General features: G+C 44.1%; 1 protein-coding gene across 1 annotated transcript in view; it reads left to right on the forward strand.

The window, feature by feature from the left end:
- Window positions 1–26,060, forward strand: part of TBCB (tubulin folding cofactor B) — a 234,590-nt gene that overhangs the window by 52,934 nt on the left and 155,596 nt on the right. The window contains exon 2 of the mRNA XM_086938442.1: window positions 20,243–20,386. Within this exon, the coding sequence (XP_086794568.1) occupies window positions 20,243–20,386 (144 nt within the window). The remainder of the gene's footprint in view (window positions 1–20,242; window positions 20,387–26,060) is intronic.

A 26,060-nucleotide genomic window follows, 5' to 3' on the forward strand; every position in this document is an offset into this window, starting at 1 on the left:
ATTATTGTCTCTCAAACAAGAGCCATCTAAAAACTGAATCCGATCAGCCATTTCGAGAGGAATTCCTATGATGTCTTGGCTTGGTACATAACGTTGTGACTGTAATGCAGTTATGCACTGTATCCTCATAATAATAATATTCATCATCATCACTCCTATCTTTCTCTTCATTGCGGTCTGAAATAAGAAGCAGCGTTGCAGGATTCAGAAAACGAAACCTTCTGATGGAGATGTTCTCTGCTGCGAGTATCGCTTGTTCATATCTAGTCATCCAACTTTATCATATGCTGAGTCCGGTACAGGGTCAGCAAAGTCTCAACTGAATGTCAAACAACAAAATTAGCATATGTCCTTTACAATTCCTTCACTGTGCTCAATTTCAATGCAAACTGCTACAGCCGTTTTCAGACGACCAGGAAGAGCCAAAGCTACTAGATACAACACAGCTGTTATGTAGGCAATTGGCCTTCTGACCCTTCCATGTTTTGGTATCAGTATAGAAAAAGCACACTTGCCTTTCTCCTGGCTGAATATATAGAAGTCCCTATTGCAATCAAGCATTCTAAGGGTGGGTGCATCACATCATTTTCCCCACTAGAAGGCCTCTAAGCGTTCCTCAATTGCCACCGGATCTCTGATATCACTGTGGGGTAGCCTTATTAAAGGCTTTCACTATGGGTTAGCCTTATTACAGGCTTCACAATCAAGGAACAGTTTGGTATCCATGGATGACGGGAGCCTAAAATCCCCTTAACATCCTCACTTTCTTCTTGGTGGTTGGAGGACCCATTTTCAGAATTGCAGAAACCATGTTTGTTTAGACTTTCCTTGTTCCTTTCTCAATATGATGACCAAGAAAAATCACTCCTGTTTTTTACAGTAATGCATCTTTGTAGGGGTAACTTTGTGATCATTGTCCGCTAAATGATTTATAACCGTAATAGTATCAAGTTATTACAGTCTTCTTTTGTCTTGGATGCTACCAATAGGTCATCAATGTATTGCACAACTGAGTCACTGGGCAACTGCAAACTCTCCAAATACTTCTTCAGGATCTAATTAAAAATCAAAGGCCTTTCATTATGCCCCTGTGTAATTCAACAGTAAATCGCTTTCTTTTGGAACTGAAATGCATGAATAAATTGACTATCTTCATGCAGAGGAATGGAGAAGAACGCTTGGCATAAGTTGATGACTACATACCATTCCCCATCTGCTAGTATCTGTAACACAATTACTGTAGCATTCAGTACCACTGGGCAAAATGGATTTATTATTATACATTTTTTTTTTTTGTATGATCGCTATTTTCCATTTGGTTTTTTTAATGCCCGTCATCAGAGAATTGCAAGGACTGGCAAGCACTTCACGCAAAATACATTTTGTTCAATAATTTTTTTCAATGAAGGACTTCATTCTTCCTTCTGCCTCTTCTGAAAGCCTGTATTGTCTAATTCCAGAGAAAACTAAATTTGGTTTTACATCAACCTTGACAGACTTTGCATTTGTTTCTCCATCCGATCTTTTCTGTGCTATCTCGCACCTCTTCCTTGACGGTATGTCTAGGATCTAGATACAATTATCTTTTGTAAAAACCTGTGATTTAATTTTAAACATAGAATCTTCAGCTTGGAGTTCAATTGTGACACTATTCAGTATACAATAAATGACACCATTCATTTTGCCAAGCCATTCTCCGCCCATCAAATTGGCAGGACTTGAATAACACACTATGAACCGATAATTATTCTCCATTGATCCTGTTTTCAAAAGAACATCTTCCTTAATCTGGTTAACAGTCTGTTTATTACTAATGTCTACAACTTGGACTTCTTTTCCCGAGAAGGGTATGTTTAGAACCTTCACAGTACGAACTGTAGAGCGGATTCCTCCTCTGTCTACCCAAAAAGACACAGGGTGGCCATTCACCTAACCATCTTCATAAGGGCCACTTTGGAGTACAACCAGGACTGCACCAAGCAATCAATCGTTCACCCCCTCAGGCACCATCATTGAGAATTTGCACTTGGGAAAACTAAGGAAAATTATTATTCAGAATCCATGGAGTCTGCTGACACCTTGACTGTAAGGCATTTGATTCTCAGATTTTGCTGCATCATTTGAGCTAGGGGCATATTCATTTGAAACTGTCCTTGATTTTGCATGTGCTGCACAGAAGCTGATCGGGATGGGGCTACTGACAAGTTGCATCTTATTCACATTCTGCTGCATTGTAAAAAAACAATCATTCTGGATTCTATCAGTATTCTGTCAACACTCCTGCTTCCAGTGGCCGAGTTAACTGCAGAAATGACAAGCAGTGCTCTTCTTTGGCAAATACATATCTACATTTACTACAGAATTATTCACAACTCTTTTTCCATGACCTTTCATTTTCCATTCTCACCTTGCATTGAAGGTGCTCTATTTAGTCCACAATTTTCAAACAACACTAAACCCAAATCAGAAGCTATCATCTGATTCTTCCTTTTTCTGTGCAACCATCAGCTTCTAGTTCTTCCTTTTCTACTTTGCATCAAACCAGTCACTACTGTGCTTGGTATGTTTCATTATTGAATCAGTACCATTATTTTGTCAATTTATACACTCCACTGAATATGAACTAATCTCAAGATGCAAACCCATAACAAAAGTTGACACAATACTGCTAGCACAGTCTTTCTCAGCATCTTTGGCTTCACTGTGTTTCTTTAAAAAAAAAACTGCAAAAGCATCTCATAGTAATCATGCACTGACACTAATGGCTCTTGTGTAGATCTTTGCCTAATTAATTATCTTCTATGGCACCTTCTTTCTCAAATGCTCCATGACTGCTCTATACTTGTCAGCAACTACCTCAGAGCATTATTTGCCACAACTCTACCTTGTTCCACTGTCAGTCAAGCAACCAAAACCTTAAACACGGACAGTCAAGTAACCACAACCTTAAACACGGACCATAAATCACTAAAAACATCAATTTTGAACAGAGCATCCAGATCATTCCAAGCAGTTTCAAAATCATTGTCAATCTATGAACTTCCTTGTACCATTTCTCAGGTTCCTCTTGTAATTTTCAAATGTTTGTCATAAAAGCATAAGGTCGCCTCTTGTTCATGGCATGTGTATGTAGTTCACTCTATTACTTTTCTCAAAGGACATTTTGAAACTACCTCCAATTCAGAAACACTAACTGACCCCTTAATTTCTTTCCTGTCTCTGTAGCTTTCTTTTTTATACCAACTTTCTTCTTCCACCTTTTGCCGCACTTCCTCAAATCCCTCCAATCTTTTCATCTTTCCAATTAGATCCTTAATGTGAGCTCACAGAGTTTCTAAGCCCAACTCTTTTATCTACTTATTCGTCAAAATCCATTTTGTAATTTCGCTGTACATTCCCTATTCTACGGTTAACCTCTAATTCGTCAACTATGTCTTCAAGCTTATCATGTGCTCCATTTTCAAACATCCCTGCTTCTCTGATCAAACATTGTATTTTGTCCACATTGTATGACATCAGTCTGTGTCAATTGTCTCTGTAAACTTCAGCCAAATTCAATCTTCAAAAGCCCAGTTTTAATAACTCTCTTTACATGACTCCACAGGAACATTAGCTAACATGACATTTGAAATTGGACAGACAACAGGAGTATCGCTACTAGTACTTGTCAAAATGCACTAGTTATTCTATGGTGGGGTATTCTCAGATACCCATAACTGGAAGTGCGGTCAATCCCAGCGCCTGTATACTCGTACCCTCTCCCACTGCACTTATTACAGGTGCTGCAGAACCCTGCATCTGCCTCTGGTTCCCATCTGTGAATGGAGGAGTCCGGTAATTTAAAATATCATTTATAAAGTTAGCCTCCTTATCTGAATCTTGTTGTTGGCTCTGCTTCACTCTACCTACCTCATCTGTTTTCTTTTTGTCTGGTGTTTCTTTAACTATTGCTGGAAAAATTCTCACTCCTTCTACCATATCCTCCCTCCAGTAACTCCCTTGATGATTCCACTTAGCTTCAGCCCTATGTCTAAATGAATCCTTTACCTGCTTCTTCGTTGTATTTTCTCAGTCTATGTGGGTATTCGATCCAATTTATTAAATGCCTTAAACGGGGTAGTTCTAGGTAATAGCTTCCCCTCATTCATGGTCTGTCTAAAGAAATCTGGCTTAATAATACCAAAGGAACCCTCTGAAGGAAATTGTTGGAAGAGGTGTATTCATGCTAGTTGCGTATTCAGGTACATGTATGTAACTCAGTACTCCTAATCCTTTCATACGCAGGTTAACCCTCTACAGATCCCTCCGTAGCAGGTATGCTAGGTTCATTAGGCTTTTCCAGCAAAGCCCCTAGAATTCTCACTAAAAATAATCAAAAAATTGCACAAAAACATGCTGCCGAACAACCAATCCCTGTAGCTATGCCAAAGGTCAGCCAATAACAGTGCGTCTGTGACAGCAACCAACTAATGGCAGTGCAACTGTGTGGTGGGGTCTCACCAATCCCACCGTGACTCCCTGGCTAACTAACCAATCGCAGTGCAACATCCTCATGAATGGAAGAACAATTGTGCAGCCTTTTCGAGGAGCACTTTCCCAATAGTGCATTAATTTAGCCTAATGGCATGCTTGGAGTACCAAATGTAATACAAATACATGGTGCTAATCTATGCACATGTCAAAAACAGAAAGCACTGAGGTTTAGTAATAAGCATGCCTGGCCAAGAACTATGAGCAGTGGGATAAATTCAAAATGCTTGTGCAGACAGATGGCATACAGGGCCTCTTCAGATGTGAATATGCGGTGACCAGAATTGGAGCCTCTGGTTTTATAAAACAAGGCACAGTGCTGCAAAAAGCCTCTTTCGCCATCCCTACCAACATATGTGAGGCTGCAATTTTCAAATCACATGGTGATGGTGTAGTGTTTAATACTCCTACTTTAAAACTCAGTACTCTCAACCTCCAGACTGATAGAGTGAGGCGTTGAAGAGAAGACATTCCTTTTGCTCACAGTATCTCTTGACGATTCTGCCATACTTTCTTCTTAAATTATATGTTTGCTGTTGAAGGTGAGATGTTAGGTTGACAGAACACTGAATGACTTGATAGCTGTTTGCATTGTAGAAGCTTCAAAGCCTGAGAGTTGATGAAAGGAACAGAGGATGACGCTTCTCTTTCAACCCTGATTCAAAAAGTGATATTCCCTCAAAAGGCAAATTCAGAGCTGCAGATTTGTGCCTTATCAGTATACCAACCCCTAACTAGAGATTCCCTCTAGAATCAGTAGTTGCACCGTCTGCCAAGGCTGATGGACATTTGGCATTAAAGAAAATGTTAGGAATAAACTCTGTCTCTTCATAGATTCGAAAAATGCTGAGAAATCTCAACCATTCTGAATTGTGTAGAAAAGTTAATTGCAATAAGAGATTGACTCTCACAGGCTCCATGAATCCATGTTCTCTTGGATGTGCTTCAATATACAATTTTTTTTTTAGATTCAATCTACTTATCAGTTGGGTCCTTCAAGTCAGCATCAAAGTTTGATCAACCTAACTGGCCACTGGTACTGACTCTGGAACGGTCTTGTACGTTATCAGTTGAATACAATCTGGACATGAACCGGAGCACATTAATCCTATTGGGATCTTTCCATTCACTTAGTCACATCTAATCTTGTTGGTACAAAAAAAAGAAACCAAGAGGGAGCTCTGTGAAACTCTCTTAAAATTTGTTTTGAGGACTGCTGGTGAGCTCATAGACAGGAAAACTCATTTTTGGGTAAATCCTAGCTAAAAAACAAGATAACCTATCTATGAATGCATTTTCCCCCTTGGTGAGGGGGAGAAAATTCAAATGTTGCTTCTCTAATGTTTGAGGAAGTTAAATACTCAGGTTTTTAAATTTGCCCTCCTTTATTGGAAATATGTCCTGCTGGGTAACCATAAACTCTGGCATTTGTTGTCCTGCGTTCTGCATTCGATTTGATACCAGGCGAGAGTCTCTAAAGAGCACCAGCAAACATGGGAGTTCCAGGTGGGTTAATTAAATTACTAGCTAGGGTGAATGAGCAAAAACTACACACAGGTCAGGTGGGGTGACAGGGTAAAGGGCACCCCACTTTGTTCACCGTATATATAAATGATGTGGCAGATGAACTCACAAAGTGTGTTTATTATTCTCCCACGCTCAATGGGGCTAAAACACCTATACACCTGTTTGAAGGCAGTTCATTATTAATCCCCAAATAAAGTGCTGGAGTTCTGCAATCACAGGGGTTTGGAATTGAATGCTGCAAAAATCCAATTTATGGTCTTTGGTAAGCGCACTAATAAATCTGTTCAGTTATGGCTGGGAAGGACCATTTGGAAAGGGTTTTTAGTTTTGATTATTTAGGAGTGACCCTGTTGGACAAATTTTGGTGGGTTCCCAAGTAAATAAGGAGCCCTTGTGATATCACATAGATCTAGGCCATTTTACATATTCAGAAATGTACACACTCATGTTCCATTTCCCCGGCATTGGAAGCCCATTGAGCGAAGGCCCAAAGCATCGCATTGTATGTTGCAGAGGCTTGGGGTTACGCTGATACGACGAGGCTCGCAGTGATGGAGAACACATTAGTTAGATCATTGCCTTTTGTTCCAGTTAATTTTGACACAAATGAAAAGAGCATCTGAGCTGGCGGATTTAAAGCCACTACTATTTTGGATCCGTATAGGACTACCCCATAATTAGCTGAATATAGAAATTCCTTGAGTGATGTAAAGAATATGGACCGTGCCTTAGAGATACTCTGGTTAAAGTTTGATTGTGACTGGTGTAAAAAATTGGGTTTAAGCAGAGTCTGGGACTCTCCTGAATTACTTTGCAAGATGGACAAACAAGCCTTAAAATAAACCTGGTTACTAGTGTGGCAAGAAATAACTACCAGGCCCCTATTATGTTGACAATATAACACCACCATTGGCCAAGAGCTTGTTTATTAGATTTAGAATAGGCCGTTTTCCCCTTCATTTAGTAAAAACTGGATTAAAAATCTCTTGTCTGATTCGTGGCAAGCTTGTGGCTCGAATCCTCATTCTGTAGACCTTATTAATTTTGTCCTGAATACCGTGCGTGGTGTGCGTAGAAAATGGGTCGCCTGATCTGTATTACTTGGTGATACCACATTTTAGAGAGGTGAAATGAATCTTGACGACTGACACATCTGGGCTGGTTGTTTTACCCGAGAGCCAGTTCTTGTTCAATATCTGGATAAAGTGGGAGAAGTTTCAAAAATCATTGTAAATTATTATTTTTTTTTTTTATTTTTTTTTTTTAGAGATCATTGTAAATTTAGTATTTTAGTGCACCTGTTGTCTTGTGGAAACCATTTTAAGTATTTATATCTTAGGTATATAATTGTGTTTTATATAGTTAATACTTATTGGCCAGCCCGTTTTTAAAGCACTTTTCATTACATTGCATTTAATAAAACATCATGAATTTTATGCATCTCTGAAACCTGTGATTAATTTTAATTACTAATCTAGATATTGTAGAGATCAGACTATTAATTTGAGGGACTATCTTGATATTCCAACAGACCACTGTAATTAAACTTTACTACACGTGGTCTGCTGGGATTAAGTGTTGTGATTTCATTTTAATGTTTTATTACAGTATATTTATGCATTAATGATATTGAATGAAGCAAAACCTGCTGTATGTATTGCATGGATGTTTTGTACCTTTGATGGTTATCAAACTGAAAAGCAGTTCAGAAGAAGAAACAGGAAGTTTCATTAAGGATACAGTATCAAAAGTAATTCTTGTAATTTACTCTGCAATACCCTTCTCTACAAAGTCCCTTGACTTTTTAATAGGAGGAAAGGAGGTGTAGAGGCCCCATGTGGAATCCTCCATATGGGGCTTCTCTTCAAATGTTTTCCCATCAAAAATACATTCTTAACTCTCTAACTACTCATAAACAATCTGGAAAGATGGGAGACCACTTAATTGTTCAGTGTACTGTGCTTAAATAACCAAAGAAGCACACTAACCGACGATGGCAAACCAAAGGTTTGTGCATATTCAAGAGCAACTCTCTATGCTGTTAAATGCTATGATCCAATGGGACTGCAGAGAGCGTGTCACTTTACTCCACTGTATAGAACAGCTTGTTCTGCTTACCTCACTCCACTTCAGATAGGCTAACTGCCTTATTTGCGAGTAAAAAACATACCAATTTTGCATGTTTCCCCCAATGGCATATCTCAGGTCATGTTGGATGTTGCTGAGAAGATGGCGCCACTTTCTCTTATTCCTGTCATGACTAGACACATTGAGCAGCTCAGATGTTTCCATAACTGTACTATTAAGAGAAATACTGATTTAATGTTTAGGTGTCCAAGCTGGCAAGGGCCCATGCTTTCCAGCGTTTCCTCCATCATGAGACAGGAGAAAAAATAATACTGGGAAGGTTGTACTTGTTTTTTTAATTTATTGACCTCTGTAACTTTGACACAGCAGGGTGCCTACATCCCATCGGGCCGGCACAGCAATCGTCGACTTTCTATGCATAGATAGGGGGGGGGGGGCGAGGCGAACACAGCAAGCCGCCTACAACCCCCGAGGGGCCGGCTGCTTCAGGTGGGCATGCAGGGCGTACGCTTGTCAACTCAGGTCCCCAACCACAATCCCTAAACCAGCAAAATAATAAGTCACAATAACATTGCCACTAACACCTAGTATCACAGACCATTATTCAGTCAGAACCCACGCCGCGCCCACCCGAAGTTTCCCAGCCCACACAATCTAATTCATCTCTCACCATGTTGAGAAGAGGTCAGCACATCCCTATGACTGGGAAGCCTCCTCCTCTGCAATCCCCTACCCGTCCACCACCCGTTCAGGGTCAGAATCTGTGACCCCAGAGCCTGTATGTGCCAATAGATACGTTTGAAGAGGAGCCCATTTAACCCTAGGGCGGGATGAGAGTGGCATAAGTTCTGCATAGATGTGCAATTGTTCTTGGCAATGTAGGTCACTCAGCCAGTCCTTGAATTTGGGGTCTCGGCCCCGTCCCCAGCGACAGGCTATTCGTCTTTTCCCATCAAAAGAACCAAGGAGACATATCTCCGTACCCTGACAGAAACCTGTTCCGTATATCCTAAGAGAGCAGTAAGGGGCTCGTCAGGTACATGTATCCCAGTCATTTCATCTAGCCCATGCATCACCTCCCTCCAGTACTCCCGAACAGGCGGGCAGTCCCAGGCCAATTGTCCAAAATCAGCATCTCCGACCCCGCATCTATCACAGCAGGCACGTTTCGCGCAAGTGTAATCGGTGCAACCGAGCAGGCGTGTAATATAATCGGTGAATATATTTATAATGTATCCGGCGTAGCCTGCTGTTGGCTGATATGGCACCCGTTTGTTGACAGCAATAGGACCATTGTTCCACCGTGATGGGAGTTCCCAATTCCCACTCCCACTTACCCTTGGCTGGCACTAGGTCTCTCTCAGCCCTTGAAAACCCCAAACGGTTCAACAATTTCTCGGCGGCAGAACACAAAGCCCTTGAGAACCTGAAGAATGACAAAAATATTGTCATAAAACCCGCTGACAAGGGGGGAGGTATTGTCATTCAGGATACTGAGGAGTACGACAAAGTTTGCCTAACTCTCCTCAATGACAGAACCAACTATATTCTTCTAACCACAGACCCAACTGCTGAAATGAAAGCACGAATATCAACACTTGTAAGGGAGGCTGAGCTGAATGAACATGTCTCACCTCACGAGGCGGCATACCTTATGGCAGGGGGCCCAACGATCCCATACTTCTATACGTTGCCAAAAACACATAAGAATGTTTTACCGCCCCCAGGACGTCCCATAGTGTCTGGCATTGGCTCAATACTGGAACCTCTATCCACTTTCTGCGACCATTACCTAAAGCCAATAGTCCAGAATTCCAGCACCTACCTGAAGGACACCAAAAGCCTTCTCAGGCTATTAAATGACATCTCTTTTGAACCAAACTCTGTCTTCTTAGTCACTATGGACATAGAGAGTCTGTACACCAGAATCCCCCAGGAAGAAACATTACGAGTACTGGCACAAGCATTGGACACTGTGACTTGGGAATACGTTACTCCAAAATCATTCATCTTACAATGTGCTAGGATGGCGCTGAAAGAAAACTATTTCGAGTACAAAGGACAATTGTACCTTCAATGTACAGGGACCTCAATGGGCAGCACCTTCGCTCCCAGCATAGCGGGGTTGTACGTATACGATTTTGAGACCAAGTACATCCTGCCTACATCCAACCCTTTTGCCTCCTCCATAGGATTATGGAGGAGGTATATTGATGATATCCTGATACTATGGACGGGCACTGAAAACAGTCTCATTGAATTCTTGAGCTGGGTTAATACCCTTGACCCCTTTCTTAAATTCACTAACAATTACAGCAAAGAATCCATAGTTTTCTTGGATGTGGTGATAAGGATCGAGGGCACATCTCTGACTACAGTGACCCATCACAAACCTACGGCAAAGAATAACCTTCTACAATTCAGCAGTTTCCATCCGAGGCCGCTACGTGAAAACTTGCCCTACGGGCAATACCTTCGTCTAAGAAGAAATTGTAGTAGCACAACAGACTATAAGACACAGGCAAAGGACCTGACGGTCAAACTGAGACAAAGAGGCTACCCTCAAGACATCCTCAACAAAGGACAGAACAGGGCCCGGAATCAACCTCGGGAAGCCCTCCTGGAAGAGAATGAGAAAATTGACACTGATGTCCCATTAACTTGTGTTACCACATATAGCACACTTTCAGATAATGTAAAAAAATCTATAAATAAGAACTGGAGAATTATCACCAGCAGCATAGGTGATTGGGAAAAACCACTCTTTTCCTTCAAAAAGGGCAGAAGTCTTAAGGACACCCTGGTCCATACAAGACCTTTAACATGTCCTTCATCACTCACCAGATCTGTGACCGAAACTTGGCACTTACCCCCCATCACTGGACATTTTCCATGTACTGATTGCAGTGTCTGTCACTTAACCACCCACACAAAACAGCTCAATTTGGAACCAGGCAAAGTATGGACCCAAAAATCCCATACCAATTGTAACTCCACAAATGTTATATATCTGATTACCTGCCCGTGTGCCAAGAGATATGTGGGCATGACAACCAGGAAAGTCAAGACACGCATTGGCGAACATCGCAGTAATGTTCGCTGTAAGAAAGTAACTACCAAACTAAGCGAGCACTTTCTGCAGGCAAACCACACTCCCAATGATATGACCTGGACAGTAATAGAACAGGTCAACAACCCCAGGAACAGAGAAAATATCCTGTTTGAAAAAGAACAGCGCTGGGCCTATAGACTGAATACACATATTCAAGGCCTAAATGACCAAATTCCTTGGGCCAGCGTCCTCAAACAGTAACTTTAAATAATAATGATCTTTTCTCATATGAGGGCACCACCTAAGCTTATTGTTCAGAACCTGTGAATACACTCTTTTTCTGGATCTTTAACCATTTAAAATGCTGTGTTAGACTGGTAATAACATCGTGAATACACTCTTTTTCTGCATCTTTAACCATTCAAAATGCTGTGATAGACTGGTAATACCATCGTCCATTTCATTGCCTTAATTGATGACCTTCCAAAGCCCATGATCAGCTACAATTACGTTATGTATTGGCTTGTCAATATCTCCTGTCTGAGATAAACGGACTCAAGCCCTCAGTCCGATCACCGTCTCCTTGCAGGCTTGCGCTCCAAGCCTCGATTTCACTCAGACCCAATCTTTTACTTCGAGCGCGCATGCGCACTACGCGTGCGTTCCAAACCTCGCTGTGGACAGAATTGACGCGAGCGCGTCGTTCACAGTAGCGCGGGCTTGCTTTCCAAGCCTCAGTTGGAACCAACGCCTCCCATTGGATGACGCTCCGACGCCTCCCACTCTTAGCGCCAGGCTTGCCCCTCGCTCGTGATCCACAAGATCCAGCGGGGGACAGCTAGGTGCCGAGAGGGTGCAGAGCGTTGCGGGCGTAAGACCAACCAACCATTCTTACATCAATACAAGCTAAGTTTTATGTGTGTGAGTCTCTGCCAGACTTTTTGAACTCTCCGTTTGTTTGTTTTACCCTGACAGGGTGTGCCATTGTCGCTCCCACCCCCCCCCCTGAATCTATGGGGCGTGGCTCACATTGAATACAAGTGAGGATTGTTTCACGTATATTCTCATTTAGCGTGCCTACTTTAAGCTCTCTAAATTCACGGCCAGCTGGGCTACGCATTATCATTACGTGGCTCAGCATTTTACACTTCGGGGATCATTCCTCCGTTTTCTTACTCTAGGTAATGTTACATTTACGGGCAGCCGCCTGGCTTCCCCCACGGATGGACTTAGCACAGCAAGCCTCCATTTACATTACCTCACCAATTGTGCAACGTCTTGAGCCAGATCATTCGAAACTGGTTCTAGTTGAGGCCCATCACCGTGGTTCTTGGGCACAACCTCCATTCTAGAATGCATTCCATCACGGCCACGGCCTTTGATAGGTTTGTTAGCACGTACCACGCCGCACTATGAGTTGATTGGCAACAATGCTAGATCAGTAATGACTGTCTATTCTTTCTATGTTGTGTGTATTGTTTGTTTGTCTGTCTTCCACCCACCTGCAGACTTCTGGGCTCCTCGCAATAGAGGAAAATCCCCTAGCCTTTTGGTTTGTATCTCACGCACCAATTTTTACACATAGCACAACTTTTTAACTTTCACTGCCTACGGCAGGGTAGGCCTTAGCGCGCCTATACCTGTTGAGGCAACACTCGCTTACTGGTCCTGACGAAAGCCCTGTAAATTCAAACACTTAAAGGGCAGAAACATGTTGACCTTCCCCTAACAGGGAAACACCTGTATTTCTTTTGGATAGTTTCCCTGCACATAGTTCTTAATTTTAATATGTCAAGTTGACCAGCAAATAAATGATTTTTTGGGACAACCTCTGACATTTTTAATCACACCTTTTTTTCACTCTTCACTCTCACAAAACCTGCTCCGCAGTCTCCTGGCGTCGTAGCACTCTGGGGAGGTACTCGATCTCCCCAGTGGACCCGATGATGACGCATGTCACCACTAGGGTGAGTGAGGGTTTCTTGAAAAAACCATGAATTTTTTCTTGAAAGCTAGGCCAGCTTTGTGAACAACCACAGCTGGCTTTATATTTTTACGTGCTGTCTCTACTATTTTTACGCCACACTGACGGACACTCTTCCTTTGTTGATATATCTACTAATTGGGGACTGAGAGTGCCCTCGAACCCTGTCTCTCCCTTTGTTGACTGACTCTCACCAAGTCCCCCTGAGTCGAGCGATACAATCGCGACACTACATGTTCCGGGGGAGTATGTTGCAGGAGGGATTCCTTTGGAAAGCACTGAGTCAAGGATCGCAAATCTGGTTGAAGATGTACGTAATAGAAGCGCTCCAAGTGAGTGGGGGTAGTGGTGCCAAAGATGTAGTCCCTAGATTTAAACTTCCCGTTCTTGAATAGTGGGCCCAGGTAAGGCTGGCCATCTTTCGCAGCATCCGGCGACAAACCCCCTCCATCGTGACTGGTAGGTCATGTCTCCCCTGCAGGGGCACCAGTGGCGAATAGAGAACAGGGCATTTGAGTTTGTGTACTAAATCATGCCATGCGCTGGTTGTACATTGTGCGGTCGTAGCCGCCAGGTGTCGAGACACTGTGGCAGTTCTGAGATACGCAGTGCTTGGTGTGGGGGCCAAAAATCCATACTCAATGGCTAGGTGAAGCATGTATGGGGGAGGATGCATCCAATAGGCCGCAAAATGCGCCTGAGCACAGATAAAATACAGCTCTATATGGGGGACTTCAAATCCCCCAGCTTCAAAGGGACGGGTAAGAACCTCCCACACCAATCTGAGCTGCCTCCCTCCCCACGCTAGCCTTATCAACTGGGTTCTGACACATTTAAAGAAATATCGGCTTGGAGCATACGGAATATTTGTAAAAAGATAGAGAAGCTTGGGTAGGATTACCATTTTTATTAAAGATACTCTGGCCGCCATGGAGAGGAGGGAGGCATCGCAATCCATCTGGTGATCTTATCCATGATAAGATCCAACGCGCGTCCGTAGTTGGAACGCATCAGCTCCTCCATGCATCTAGAGACCCGGATACTCCGATATGTAAGTGTGTCCCCGCACCATTTCAATGGAAAGTCTGGGGTGAATTCCGGTGTGGCATCAGTTAGAGGGAATATTTGAGATTTCCCCCAGTTCACATTTATCCCAGATAATTGACCAAAGAGAATAAGCAATCGAAGAATGGGGTTGAGGCTGACAGCTGGGTCCCACAAATACAGCGTGATGTCTTCGGCATATAGGGAGATTAAAATCTGCCTCTATGGGTATATGAATGCATAGTCTCGGAAATGTTGTCTAATCTTTGCCGCCAGGGGCTCAATGGCAATAGCAAAAAGTAAGGGTGACAGGGGGCAACACTGTCGGTGCCCCACGTAATTGCGAAGTGGGCCGACTGCACCCCATTGACCATCACCCTGGCTCCCACACCTGCGTACAGCAAATTGATCCACTCCAGGAAGGGGGCAGGGAATCCCATCCGCTGCAAGGCAAAGGCGAGATAATTCCACTCTAGGGAATCGAACGCCTTAGTGGCGTCGAGAAATATGGCAGCGGCGTTAGTATCAGGGTCTATGTCATGTAGGAGCACGAATAGTGTACGTAAATTATGTGACGTCCTACGAGTGGGCACAAAACCAAATTGATCAGGGACACCAAAGCTGTCATAAGGGGACTAATTCGATTGGCAACTAATTTAGCAAAAATGTTCGCATCTAGATTCAGTAAGGATAATGGCCTATAGGAGTCGCAGTAAGCCGACGGTTTACCCGGCTTGGGTATGTATATGATTCACGCATGGAGGGGGGAAGTATACCCGTCTCCTGGGCCTCCTCAAAAACATGCCTCAGTACTGGGATGAGTATGTGATGGAAGGTTTTATAAAATTAGTCCGGAAGACCATCCGGCCCCGGTGTCTTCCCAGATGGCAACTGCATTATGGCCGTTATGAACTCCTCATCATCGTGATGTCTCAAGAGAAAGTCCCTCTGTCCATCTCCCAACCAGGCTATCGCCGTGTCTTCAAAAAAGGGGGCGAAGTCCATTGTCTGGGTTCTGCGCGTTTTGTAGAGGGCCTGATAAAACTTACGAAATGTCTCCAGAATCTCAGACGTGTCCCTGTGCGTTTGGCCGTTGTCGTCTTCAATCTCTAGCACAATGTTTGAAAACTGCTGGGATCGAATTAGCGCCGCCAGTGACTTACCAAGCCTATCCCCTCCCCATATTGGCGCGCTCTATGATACTTCCCCCTGTATTTACATTCGCTCCCCGCTGTCTCTTGAGAGAGGACACTGCGCAGCTTAGCTTTTAACTCCCCTGAAAACAACCAAGGGTTGGCTCTAATCAGTATGGCTGAGCCGTAAACATTAATAACAAAAAGAGTTTGCCAGTACTGATATCAATGAGTAATGTGCATAAATTCGAACACAGTGCATGAAACAATATTCAAGACTGGATGCTAATCAATAGCTTTTATTATTTTTTCACTTTGTTAGCAGAAAGACATATTTTATCAAGTATATTTTATCAAAAACAAACATATAATACATGCTAAATGGAGACTCAAATTAGGGGAACATTCATCATATCAGGCATGTCACAAGCAAACAACCTACAACCATTCCTAGGGAAAAAACAATGAAAACAACAATTATAAAGAATACGAAAGGGTGCAATATTTACAATTAAATGACCTGTACAAGACAAGAAGAAGAAAAGAAGAAAAAGCCAAGGTCTGCGAAGTAATTGGGAGATAATAACACTTCAAAATTATTCCAACAAGGGGTACATTCCTGTATCAAAAAACAGAGTATCCAAATTACGTTGTTTATCAATGGATAAAGGTAATGTACAAAAAAATGATAAGCAACAAGAATTATTTCAATTAAAGCTTATCACTCTTGCAGACACGGAAATGGCTGTGGCCGGAAATGGCCACAGCCATTTCCGGCCACAGCCATTTCCGTGTCTGGACTACTGGCTTATCATTTTTTTGTACATTACCTTTATCCATTGATAAACAACGTAATTTGGATACTCTGTTTTTTGATACAGGAATGTACCCCTTGTTGGAATAATTTTGAAGTGTTATTATCTCCCAATTACTTCGCAGACCTTGGCTTTTTCTTCTTTTCTTCTTCTTGTCTTGTACAGGTCATTTAATTGTAAATATTGCACCCTTTCGTATTCTTTATAATTGTTGTTTTCATTGTTTTTTCCCTAGGAATGGTTGTATGTTGTTTGCTTGTGACATGCCTGATATGATGAATGTTCCCCTAATTTGAGTCTCCATTTAGCATGTATTATATGTTTGTTTTTGATAAAATATACTTGATAAAATATGTCTTTCTGCTAACAAAGTGAAAAAATAATAAAAGCTATTGATTAGCATCCAGTCTTGAATATTGTTTCATGCACTGTGTTCGAATTTATGCACATTACTCATTGATATCAGTACTGGCAAACTCTTTTTGTTATTAATAAAATAGCTTTTAACTCCGGCATGGGATTATGCTGCAATACCGACTCCATCTCCTTGATTTCGGACTCCAGCCGGCGCAGGGTGCAGCGGATGTCTCTTAGGATACCGCCACTCTTCGCAATACACAGACCCCGTATGGTGACTTTGAAATCTTCCCACACTGTTGAGTACCTCTCCACCGAAGACTCATTTCGGGGAAAAAAGGCAGTGATTTTATGTTTGAGTTTCTGCTTAAAGACTGGGTCCAATAAGGACAGTGGATTAAAACGCAAGAATTAGAAGGGAGGGTCCATATGTGGAGGGGTTATAGCAATCGACAACGGGGAGTGGTCCGAATAAGTCCGGTGGAGATGAGAAGAGTACGTCATCCAAGGAATGCGGCCTTTCCTAATATACCATGCGTCAATTGTAGACCAGGAGGCCCTGCCCGCCATGAAACAAGTACCCCTCTTCGGGTGCAGGTCATGGTCCCCAAGTATCATCTTGAGGGTAGATTGCAAGTCGGAATAGTGGTGTGGTTGCGGATGTGAGCGGTCTAGTGCAGGGTCAACCGTGACATTAAAATCCCACCCCATAGTATATGTGTGGAGCCAATCTCTAACACCTTACCCCAGAGTACACAAAAGAACTCCGGATCGTCCGTGTTTGGTCCATAGCATGAGATCAAGATGAATGAGTGGCCTGCGAGCCTGCCCCAGAGAATTGAGTACCAGCCCTGCTTGTCCATGACTGAGCCCAGCAGGGTGTATGGGAGGGACTCTTTCACTAAGATACATGTGCCACAATCATATGATGAGTAGGATGAGAAGCATGTGTTGCTGGCCCAGCGAGCAGCAAAGGTAGAAGGGACAGAGGGATTAAAGTGTGTCTCCTGCAGCATCGTGCAGTGTATATCATGCCGATCTAAGTAAGGTAGTATGTGCCTGCGCTTGCGGGGTTCCCCTAGTCCTCTTACATTCCAAGTGAGGAAGCGGTATGTGGGTGGTTTCGAACTGTCCGTCATAGCGGAAAGTGTGAGTGCATATCGCTAACAAGTGGTCTGACGTAAGTTGGAAGAGACATCTAGGCGGTAGGGTACTATTCTATCCTATGGTCTGTGACTTGTCGGGAGGTCTGTGGCTGCTCCTAGCCGCAAACAAAACATTCCCACCCCATCCCATATCAGCAGCCCAATCCTGCCGTGGTCCACTTCTCTCCCCCCCCAATCCCCTCGTCCCGCAACCCAGTGTTCCCAACAGGGGAGCAGAATGCAGTCCATAACATACCTAGCAAAAAAACATTAACAACCATACCATTTTGTGAATATTTTACTTTTTTTCTAGCACCCACATGGGTGGGCAGGGTTGGCTTCATCATACTTTCTGTAGTTTCACCTGTCCTGGAGTGATGATCACCTCAAAGGTACAACTGGTATGAGTTTATGGGATGAATGGATGGATGGATGGATGGATAATAGTCCTGTTTCCGCATTACCAATGTATTTATAAGGGAAGTGCAGGCGTATTTCCCTGATAAATAGTGTCAGCACAAGTTATAAAGGACTCAATTGCATGCTGGAGTTAAATTGTACTTCAAAGTTTCCAGTGGAGTGGGAAGGTACCTAGAAGAACATGGTCCGTGTAGAGAAGGTATTGAGACCAGGGAGGGCTGTTGACCATTTTCATTCATGATTAATTGAGAAAAAGAGTTTGATGCACACCGTGTCTGATAGCGGTTTGACAGGGATAGATCCGGGGAGGGGAGTAAGAGATGTAACTGGGGAGATTTGCCTGCGGCAGCATTAGAATAGACTGTAAGTGTTCGAATAGGAGATGATGTAACACAGTGAGGTTTATATGCAGAGAGGACCCTAGACTGCAGGATGGGCCTTGCGGGCTTTAGTGATGAAAACAGGTGCCACACGTCAAGAACAAGTAGTTAGAGATGCGAGAAGAAATATTGCCTAGATCTTTCCCAGTGCTGTCCATTGAGGCAAGAGTTGTAGTCAATTGTGGTGAATGTTGCAGAGAGGTGATTTAAAGGCTATTGGTGGAAGGTTGGAGAGCTAGGGAGGCAGTTTAGTGGAGTGGGTCTGATAAAAGCCAGAAAAAGTGGAGGAAGGAGGTCAAAAGGCATTAGATGATAAAGTAGGGGTGCATTAGTTGAGGGATGAAAGGGTTGATGGGGCAGACATTAGATTGACAGGTTGAATTATGGGAATCGGTTCAATTTGGGAATTTAGGATGAATGAGCCTGTTGAAGGTATCAGGGTAGCTATTATCGAGGTGTGGGTTGACCTAGATAGGAAACTGTCCTGGAGGAATATCTGTCAGGGCATGTAATTTCTTTGTAGAGGTACCAGTTAAGGTGGGGGGATGTTGACATATGTGAAATGGAGAATGGCTGAATTTAAAATAGGTCTGATGTGGGAAAGGGTCAGTTTAGAGCAGGTATCGCCAACCTTTTTAGTAATAAGAGCTACTTATGTTCAATTAAACTCATTGAGCAATACTTATATTAGTGTTGTAATAGTGACCACATCAGAAATGAATGTATTAGTGGCCACAATATGCAAAATTACAACCAGCTTGTTTGCCAGCAGTAATGTAAAAAATACTTTAATTCGTAAATGTGTAGTACCCAACAGCCACAGCGACAATACCTCTGGCACCAAGATGATCACATTTGGAAAAAGTCTCCCAAAAGTTACATGAATAATCACTCAAATATCTGCTTTAAATATCTTTTGGAAATCCAGCCATTTTGTTTCCAAATATCAGATTCGAGTTCTGAATATAAACCCATTTTTGCCTCAAATATACACTCTCACATTTGGTATACATTTAGTCATTTAACCAAGGATAAGCTTCTAAATTTAGTAGGCTGGGCTGCACATAGGAGACCTGTCTTCAGGTAGCTGGAGAGATACTAGTAGCTCACAAGCTCATTGGAGAAGTCTGGTTTAGAGTAAATTAGGTTGAGATCAAGAGGTTTGCCTAATGAGGAATTGGGGAACAATTGTGAATAGGAAAGTCAATGATTTGATAGAAGTTTGTTGAAAAGAACGATACATTGGCATTATTTAATGTCTTAGTTGGAATTGAATTGCACAACTACATTGGTAATATAATTGTATCACACAGGCCTGAATGTGTTCCACCATTGTACAGGTGGGCAGTGAGGATAGTGTTTTATAGAGTGTGGATGATGGGTAAAGATTCCAGTACCATCTTATAGTGAGATGTTATGGGTCCCTGAACTAAAGCATGAGGGTTGCAGGGCCTAAATGAACTGGGCAGAAAATGTGGGTGGTAAGTGATCCTGAAACATGGTGAAAGAAAGATAAGGCATGTGATGGAAATGTAGGAGGGCTTCAATTGCTAGATACATTATGAATGCTTTTCTCTGTGCTGAGATGTATTTGCGATTTCGGTGAATGGTTGCGATTATCTATTGGACACTGGCAAGATTTTGGGAATTGCATATCTGTGCAATTTGTGCAACTATTAAATGTGCAATAGATGTGTAGCTGTTACTTCAAGCCTTGTCCCCTTTATTGTCACTTTCTGTACATTTCTCATTTTTTTTCTCTTGCAGTGTAAGTTGGAGCTTGTGGTAGGGACACCTGCGTCGTGCATGGATCTCGAACTGTACAGTTTGGATAACAAACTCATTATGAAGATGGACAGTGATGATTCTTTGCTGGGTTCATATCCTGTAGATGATGGCTGTCGGATACATGTAAGCTTATTTCACTTAATTTCAATCTTATAGTTAAGCCTTTCTAGTGATTGACAGTGACGCAGCTGGATGTTAGATTTTTTTCTTTCAAGAGTAACTCAACAGACACATGTAAAGCTGTAATGACCATGTCCCATGAGCGCACCAGCATCCAGACTCTGGGTGCTAGTCCTGGCCCTACTTTACTGGCCAGTTATCTTCTTCCTACAGAATGCATGCCTATATGTGTGTGAATTCTCACATGTTTTTGATAACTTATATCTCTAAGATCTCTGACACAGACGGGATTTATAAAGAGACGTCTGGCAAATGACAACAGTAGATTACTGCCAAACGTAAACGTGCCAAAAACAGACCAGCTCTTCTGGAAAGCAAAGTAAAAGAACCCAACCAAACCCTCACCTGCCTGACCACATTCACACCCTTATCAAACAAAGTGAGGAACATCGTCAAGCGGAACTGGAGAACGCTTAACAGCGATACGCAGGAACTGGCGCAACCCCGCTTTGCCTTTAAAAGGACCGCTAATCTCCGTGATACACTGGTTCACACATGCCCCTGTGAAAAGGAAAGGACTACTGGAGACACTACACTCTGGAACCTACCCCGGTTATCGGGTCACTACCCTTGTGGCAATTGACACGCCTGTTCAACCACGAAACACCAAAAAGCTGCATCTAGGAAGCTTCATATGGGAACAACGAAACTATACCAACTGTAACTCCAAGAACTGTGTCTATCTCATCACGTGCCCATGCGAGTTCAGATATGTCGGCATGACATCACGACCGATCAAGACTCGCATTAGTGAGCACAAAAGTACCGTCAGACGAGGGAGGATGGCGACCAAACTCACAAATCACTACTTAGACTCCAAGCATAAATTCGACAATATGGTCTGGACTGTCCTAGAAGCAAGACCCTGCTGGGATCAACGGGGACTGCTCCGCCAGGAACAGCGCTGGGTGTTCCGCCTCCAAACGCACATACACGGCCTGAATTATGATATATACCGTGGGTAGAACTCTAAACCAAGCCCAGCACTTTTCCTTGATCCTACTGCATGCTGGCTGGGCCTTATCAATTACCATACAAGGCGTTGCTGCCATCCGGGACACCAGGGCGGTGAATAGCCATTCTCCTCTTGGCCGCCACCCCTGGCACCTTTGACACCTCCTCAGTACCCACCCAGGTGTGACTAGAACTAGCTTTGGTCTTATTATTTTGTAATATCCCTCTTTAGCCCAACAGGCATTTTCCGGCTCCACTGTGATTACCAACTACGTGATACCGGTATCGGCTATGGGTAAAAAAAAAACTCTCCAGACATGCCAGGTGCCAGCATTGCAGACCTTAGACCTGGCAGAGCTGACACCCTCCTGCTCTGACATGTTCATACATCAAATCCAGTCCGCTAATGAGACCCAAATCGGTCACAGACTCTGTCCGCCCACCAGAGGGCTGCGCCTGCCACTTCATATCTCAGACGTCCCCTCTCCATACAGGACACTCTGCCCGCTACCTAACACCCCACCAGATGCACCCGGGCACTATTTCTAGTCCGCAGTACATCACAGAGCACTCACTTTCGTGGCCGCAGCACCTGCACGACTGTGCATGCGCACTACGTGCAGACGCTGCTTACCGGCACCTGCACTCTGCATGCAGTGCGCACCACGTCCAGCCGGAAGCAGAAGACGCCCTGCTCCCTGATCGGCAGACCCGCTACCTATAACTAGAAGCAGGCATGACTTCACGTGACAACCGTGAGTACATCGCCCCCACGGGGGTAAGACACTGAGTGGTCCCTACCACACTAGCCTGACGCCCTCCCCTTTTCCAAGGGGTCATCTTTGTATACCTCTACCTGCGCATGGTTTCTGTTCTATTTCCCCAGTATTCCTGGATGCTTGCACAACCAGCGCTTCTTAGCCTCGAGAGCCAAAACATGACTACAGGGTAAGCCATGCTAATACCCACACCTTGACTTCCGTATATGTGGGCTACAGCCTGTAAAAAGCCCTCTAGTGCCTCTGACAACACGTACATTTGTGCAGGGGGGTACGAATTCCTTCACGGCGCGGCCCTCGCGCCCCCCCTAGGCACTACCCCTCATGATTGGAGGTCTATGTGTCGGAGGGGGGCCGTCGGATCACTGCGCGGTTTTGGTTTTGCTTACACCTATGCGCATTCAGCATGTGTGTTAAATCGCCGATTGTGATTACCGCATTCTTACCTTCTATGTGGAGTGCATGATGGCCCTAATGATACTATGCCAGCTGTTTCTCTATGTTCACCAATAAGGTTACATGTACTAATGGATTGTCTTTGTTTGGTCTGTTTAGGTATAGTCTCCCGGTCAGTGTTACTGGAGGACTGTTTCACCCTCTTGCTTATTTGGGTGACATACATGCACCCATTACCACGGAACAGTGTCCTTTTTGATATAGCCATTATCAGAGGAGCACGGACACTGGACCTTAACAAGCTCCTGGTCCCCCCCCCCCCCCCCCCCCCCCCCCACACCTCCCCTCCCCCTCTCCCATTTTGGTGACTTAACAGTAGATTACTCACACACATAATAAATCATACGAAGAAATGTATTAGCCCTTTGGACATGGAAAAAGGCTTATGATAGGGAGTCTTGGAACCTTCTCCTATCTACCCTGCAACTAGCTAAGGTAGATTATCTAATCATTAAGTTCATATTGGCATGTTCTCAAAATGGCAAAAACAAATGTAATTAACAATAGAATAAGGTCAAATTACTTAAGTCTGAAACAAGATACACACCGGCAATGCCTGCTATACCCTTTCTCTTGATAGCATGGGAAATATTGAAGACATATGACCTTCAGTAACAAAACAAACCTGGAAAAAAGACAGAACTGAGAGAAGACCTTGTGTAGAAAAAACAAACTGGAAATTCAAGAGAGACAATTTGTAGAAATCCTAGTGTATAAATGTGTAATGTGGAGCCTTACAGTTTCCCCGGACTGAGAGTTTGGGCCAGTATAACCCTGATGCACTTTGTGAATATTACATATTCCACATATATAACATACTTGTATGTTGTGTTTTCGTCATAACATTTTTGTACTGTAGCTGTCTCCCTCTCCCTCCCTCGCTCTCTCGATCTGCCTCTATCTGTCTGTGCCTCTCTATTTATCTCTGTATATAAATATACTTAAATGATAGAATAATCGTTACAAGTGCATGGGACCACATCAAATCAAGCCATCCACTGATCCCGAAGTGACCCAGTGCAGAAGGTTTTTGAGACCAGGAGTTGTAGAGTCCTCAGAGTCTGAGGTGAAGGATCAACATTCAGGGGACATGGGACTTTGAGAGGCCCCTCTGGAGCTTATAGTGGCAGCTCTTTTAAATGTTCTAGAGCCACCTGAGCTTTATAGGGGCATGTCCTGCGTTTCCTGAAACTGTGCTTAGGGACGAGTAGGCTCAGAGGAATCCGTACAGACTGTTCCCTTATCATAGAGTTCAATCCATTCCTGCGCCACAGATGGATCCCTAAAGTAGTGTACCCGATCTTTAGACTGGACTCTCAGTTGAGCGGGAAAGAGCAAGGAGTACAAAAGACCGGGAAAGAGCAAGGAGTACAAAAGACCTAAGACACAGTGTCTTCTTCAGTGCTCTGCCTGCAGTAAACTCCCCCACTATCAGGCGATTGCGGACCTTTGTGTTTGGACCTGAAGAGCAAAGTCGGGATGCAATGACACCTTGGAATTGTCCACAGCAGATGAGCTGTGGGCTCGGCCTGTTGAAGATGATGATCTCATTCCATAACATGGAGGAAGTGGGCCACCAAGGCCGCAGCGGTGCACCAGGATGAGGCTTCCAAGGCACTTCACTGTGTGCACGTTTCAGGGCTTAGAAGTTGGAGAGGCCCTCCAGGGCCACAACCTCCTGGATCCAGGACTCCCAAAGGCTAATAACAAGTCTGCCTCCATGTTGGGCAGCTCCACAATGTGGACGTTGTTGCGCATAGCACATTTCTCCTGATCATCCAGGAGGGCGGCCAGGCATTGAGTCTGTGACTTAAGGGCCTGAATGCTGTGAACTGCCGACTGAGCCACTGGTGTCAGTGACAGAACTGTTGTCTCCAGGGCAGTGAAACTCTGAGACCTTCCACCAATCCTCATGTATAAGGTCCATCTCAACAAAGAGGGAATCAATTTTTGCTCTCCAGCCGCTTCAATGAGTCATCCATTGCTGCCAGGTGTTTTTCAAATTTTGTCGTTTATGTACGACATGTCTCCACCGCCAACGTCCTGCTTGATCCCCAGCTGGGAAGCGCTCGTAGCAGCATCGTCTTTAGTGTACACCCCATATTGACACATCAAATGCGCGAAAGCCCCCAATTGACACCTGAACTATTGGCATAGGATGGAAAACTGGGTGGGGCAAAGAACTCTCAGGGCTCCCCACTGTACAACCGGTAGGAAGAGGCACCAGTCCTGCAAAAACACACAGCTGGGGTCACAGGCATAGGAGAGAGCAGCCCATATGAGATAAAGGAGGAGGGCAGTAGGAAACTGGTGGGGCCCACAGGTCTGTGGGGCAGCGGGACAGCTCAGTTCCTGGGCCCCTTGCCAGAACAAGCAGAAGGGGACTCTTTGCCAGTGGAGGTCACCACCGTTCTCTTGGATGAGCCAGGCATCGATCTCAGTGTTCAGTGGGGCTATCTGGTTGGTCAGAGTCCAGGGCTAAGCGCTGCCAGGACCCTGTGTCCCCCACTGCAGGTCATATAGACGCAGGGGAGCGGCTGGAAATCCACAAGCCCTATTAGATTCCCAGTGTGGTGGGGGGCACTTCCCCCGTGAATCACTGGCCGCGGCTTAAGGGTCGCAGTCTGAGCCGGGGAATCTCTTTTGCTCTGTGCCCCAACCAAAGAATTCCACTCCCTCCGTTGCGGGCCAGGCCACGTTTGTGCGGTGGATTACTCAGTGTGCTCCGGTCTCCAGATGGTGCCCGATGGAAGGGGTCACCTCTCCTGCAATTATTGCTGCCACGACTGCGTGCCTCAGGAGGGCGGCTACCGCTGACCAAGCAGGCCGCCATCGTATTAATAGATGAATCCGCCTCTGAGAAGTTGCATCAGCCCCCTGGCGTACCCCAATCCTCAAGTTTCACAGGCAGGGTGAAAAAGTCATGAATGTGTATGGGATCCATTTCCAGTGGAGCTGGAAGACCGCGGTCATCAGAGTTGGGAGGATCACGGGCCGCAGGGAGCTCGGCCGCCCGCTTTCTCAGTACATGGTGGCTGGCTCTGCCACCTGCCGAGAAGCAAGTTATAGTTATTTGAAATACCTATAAGTGGTGAACTTCAGTGGTTTGTTACTGTATAATGATATGTCATAAACTTTTTCTCCTAGCTATAATGTCCCTTTAACCTTTAGTTTTTCTTTCCAAGTGAATTTCTTTTAACACCATCGCTGCTAGTGTTATTTTCCTCCTGTGCTGGAATTTTCAAAAGTCCATTATTCATGACGAGCTGGGCTCGTCATCAGCCTGGCAGGAGGCTACTTCATGACGAGCCCAGCTCGTCATGAGCCTGGAAGGGGTTAATGCAAAGTAAGAAACATTATTACCATAATCTAAATATAAATTCATTCACTTTAACTATTGTTTTTTCAAGAGAATATACATATACGTG

The sequence above is a fragment of the Lissotriton vulgaris genome, chromosome 9 (assembly GCF_964263255.1).
Source record: "Lissotriton vulgaris chromosome 9, aLisVul1.2, whole genome shotgun sequence".
Classification (NCBI taxonomy): Eukaryota; Metazoa; Chordata; class Amphibia; order Caudata; family Salamandridae; genus Lissotriton; species Lissotriton vulgaris.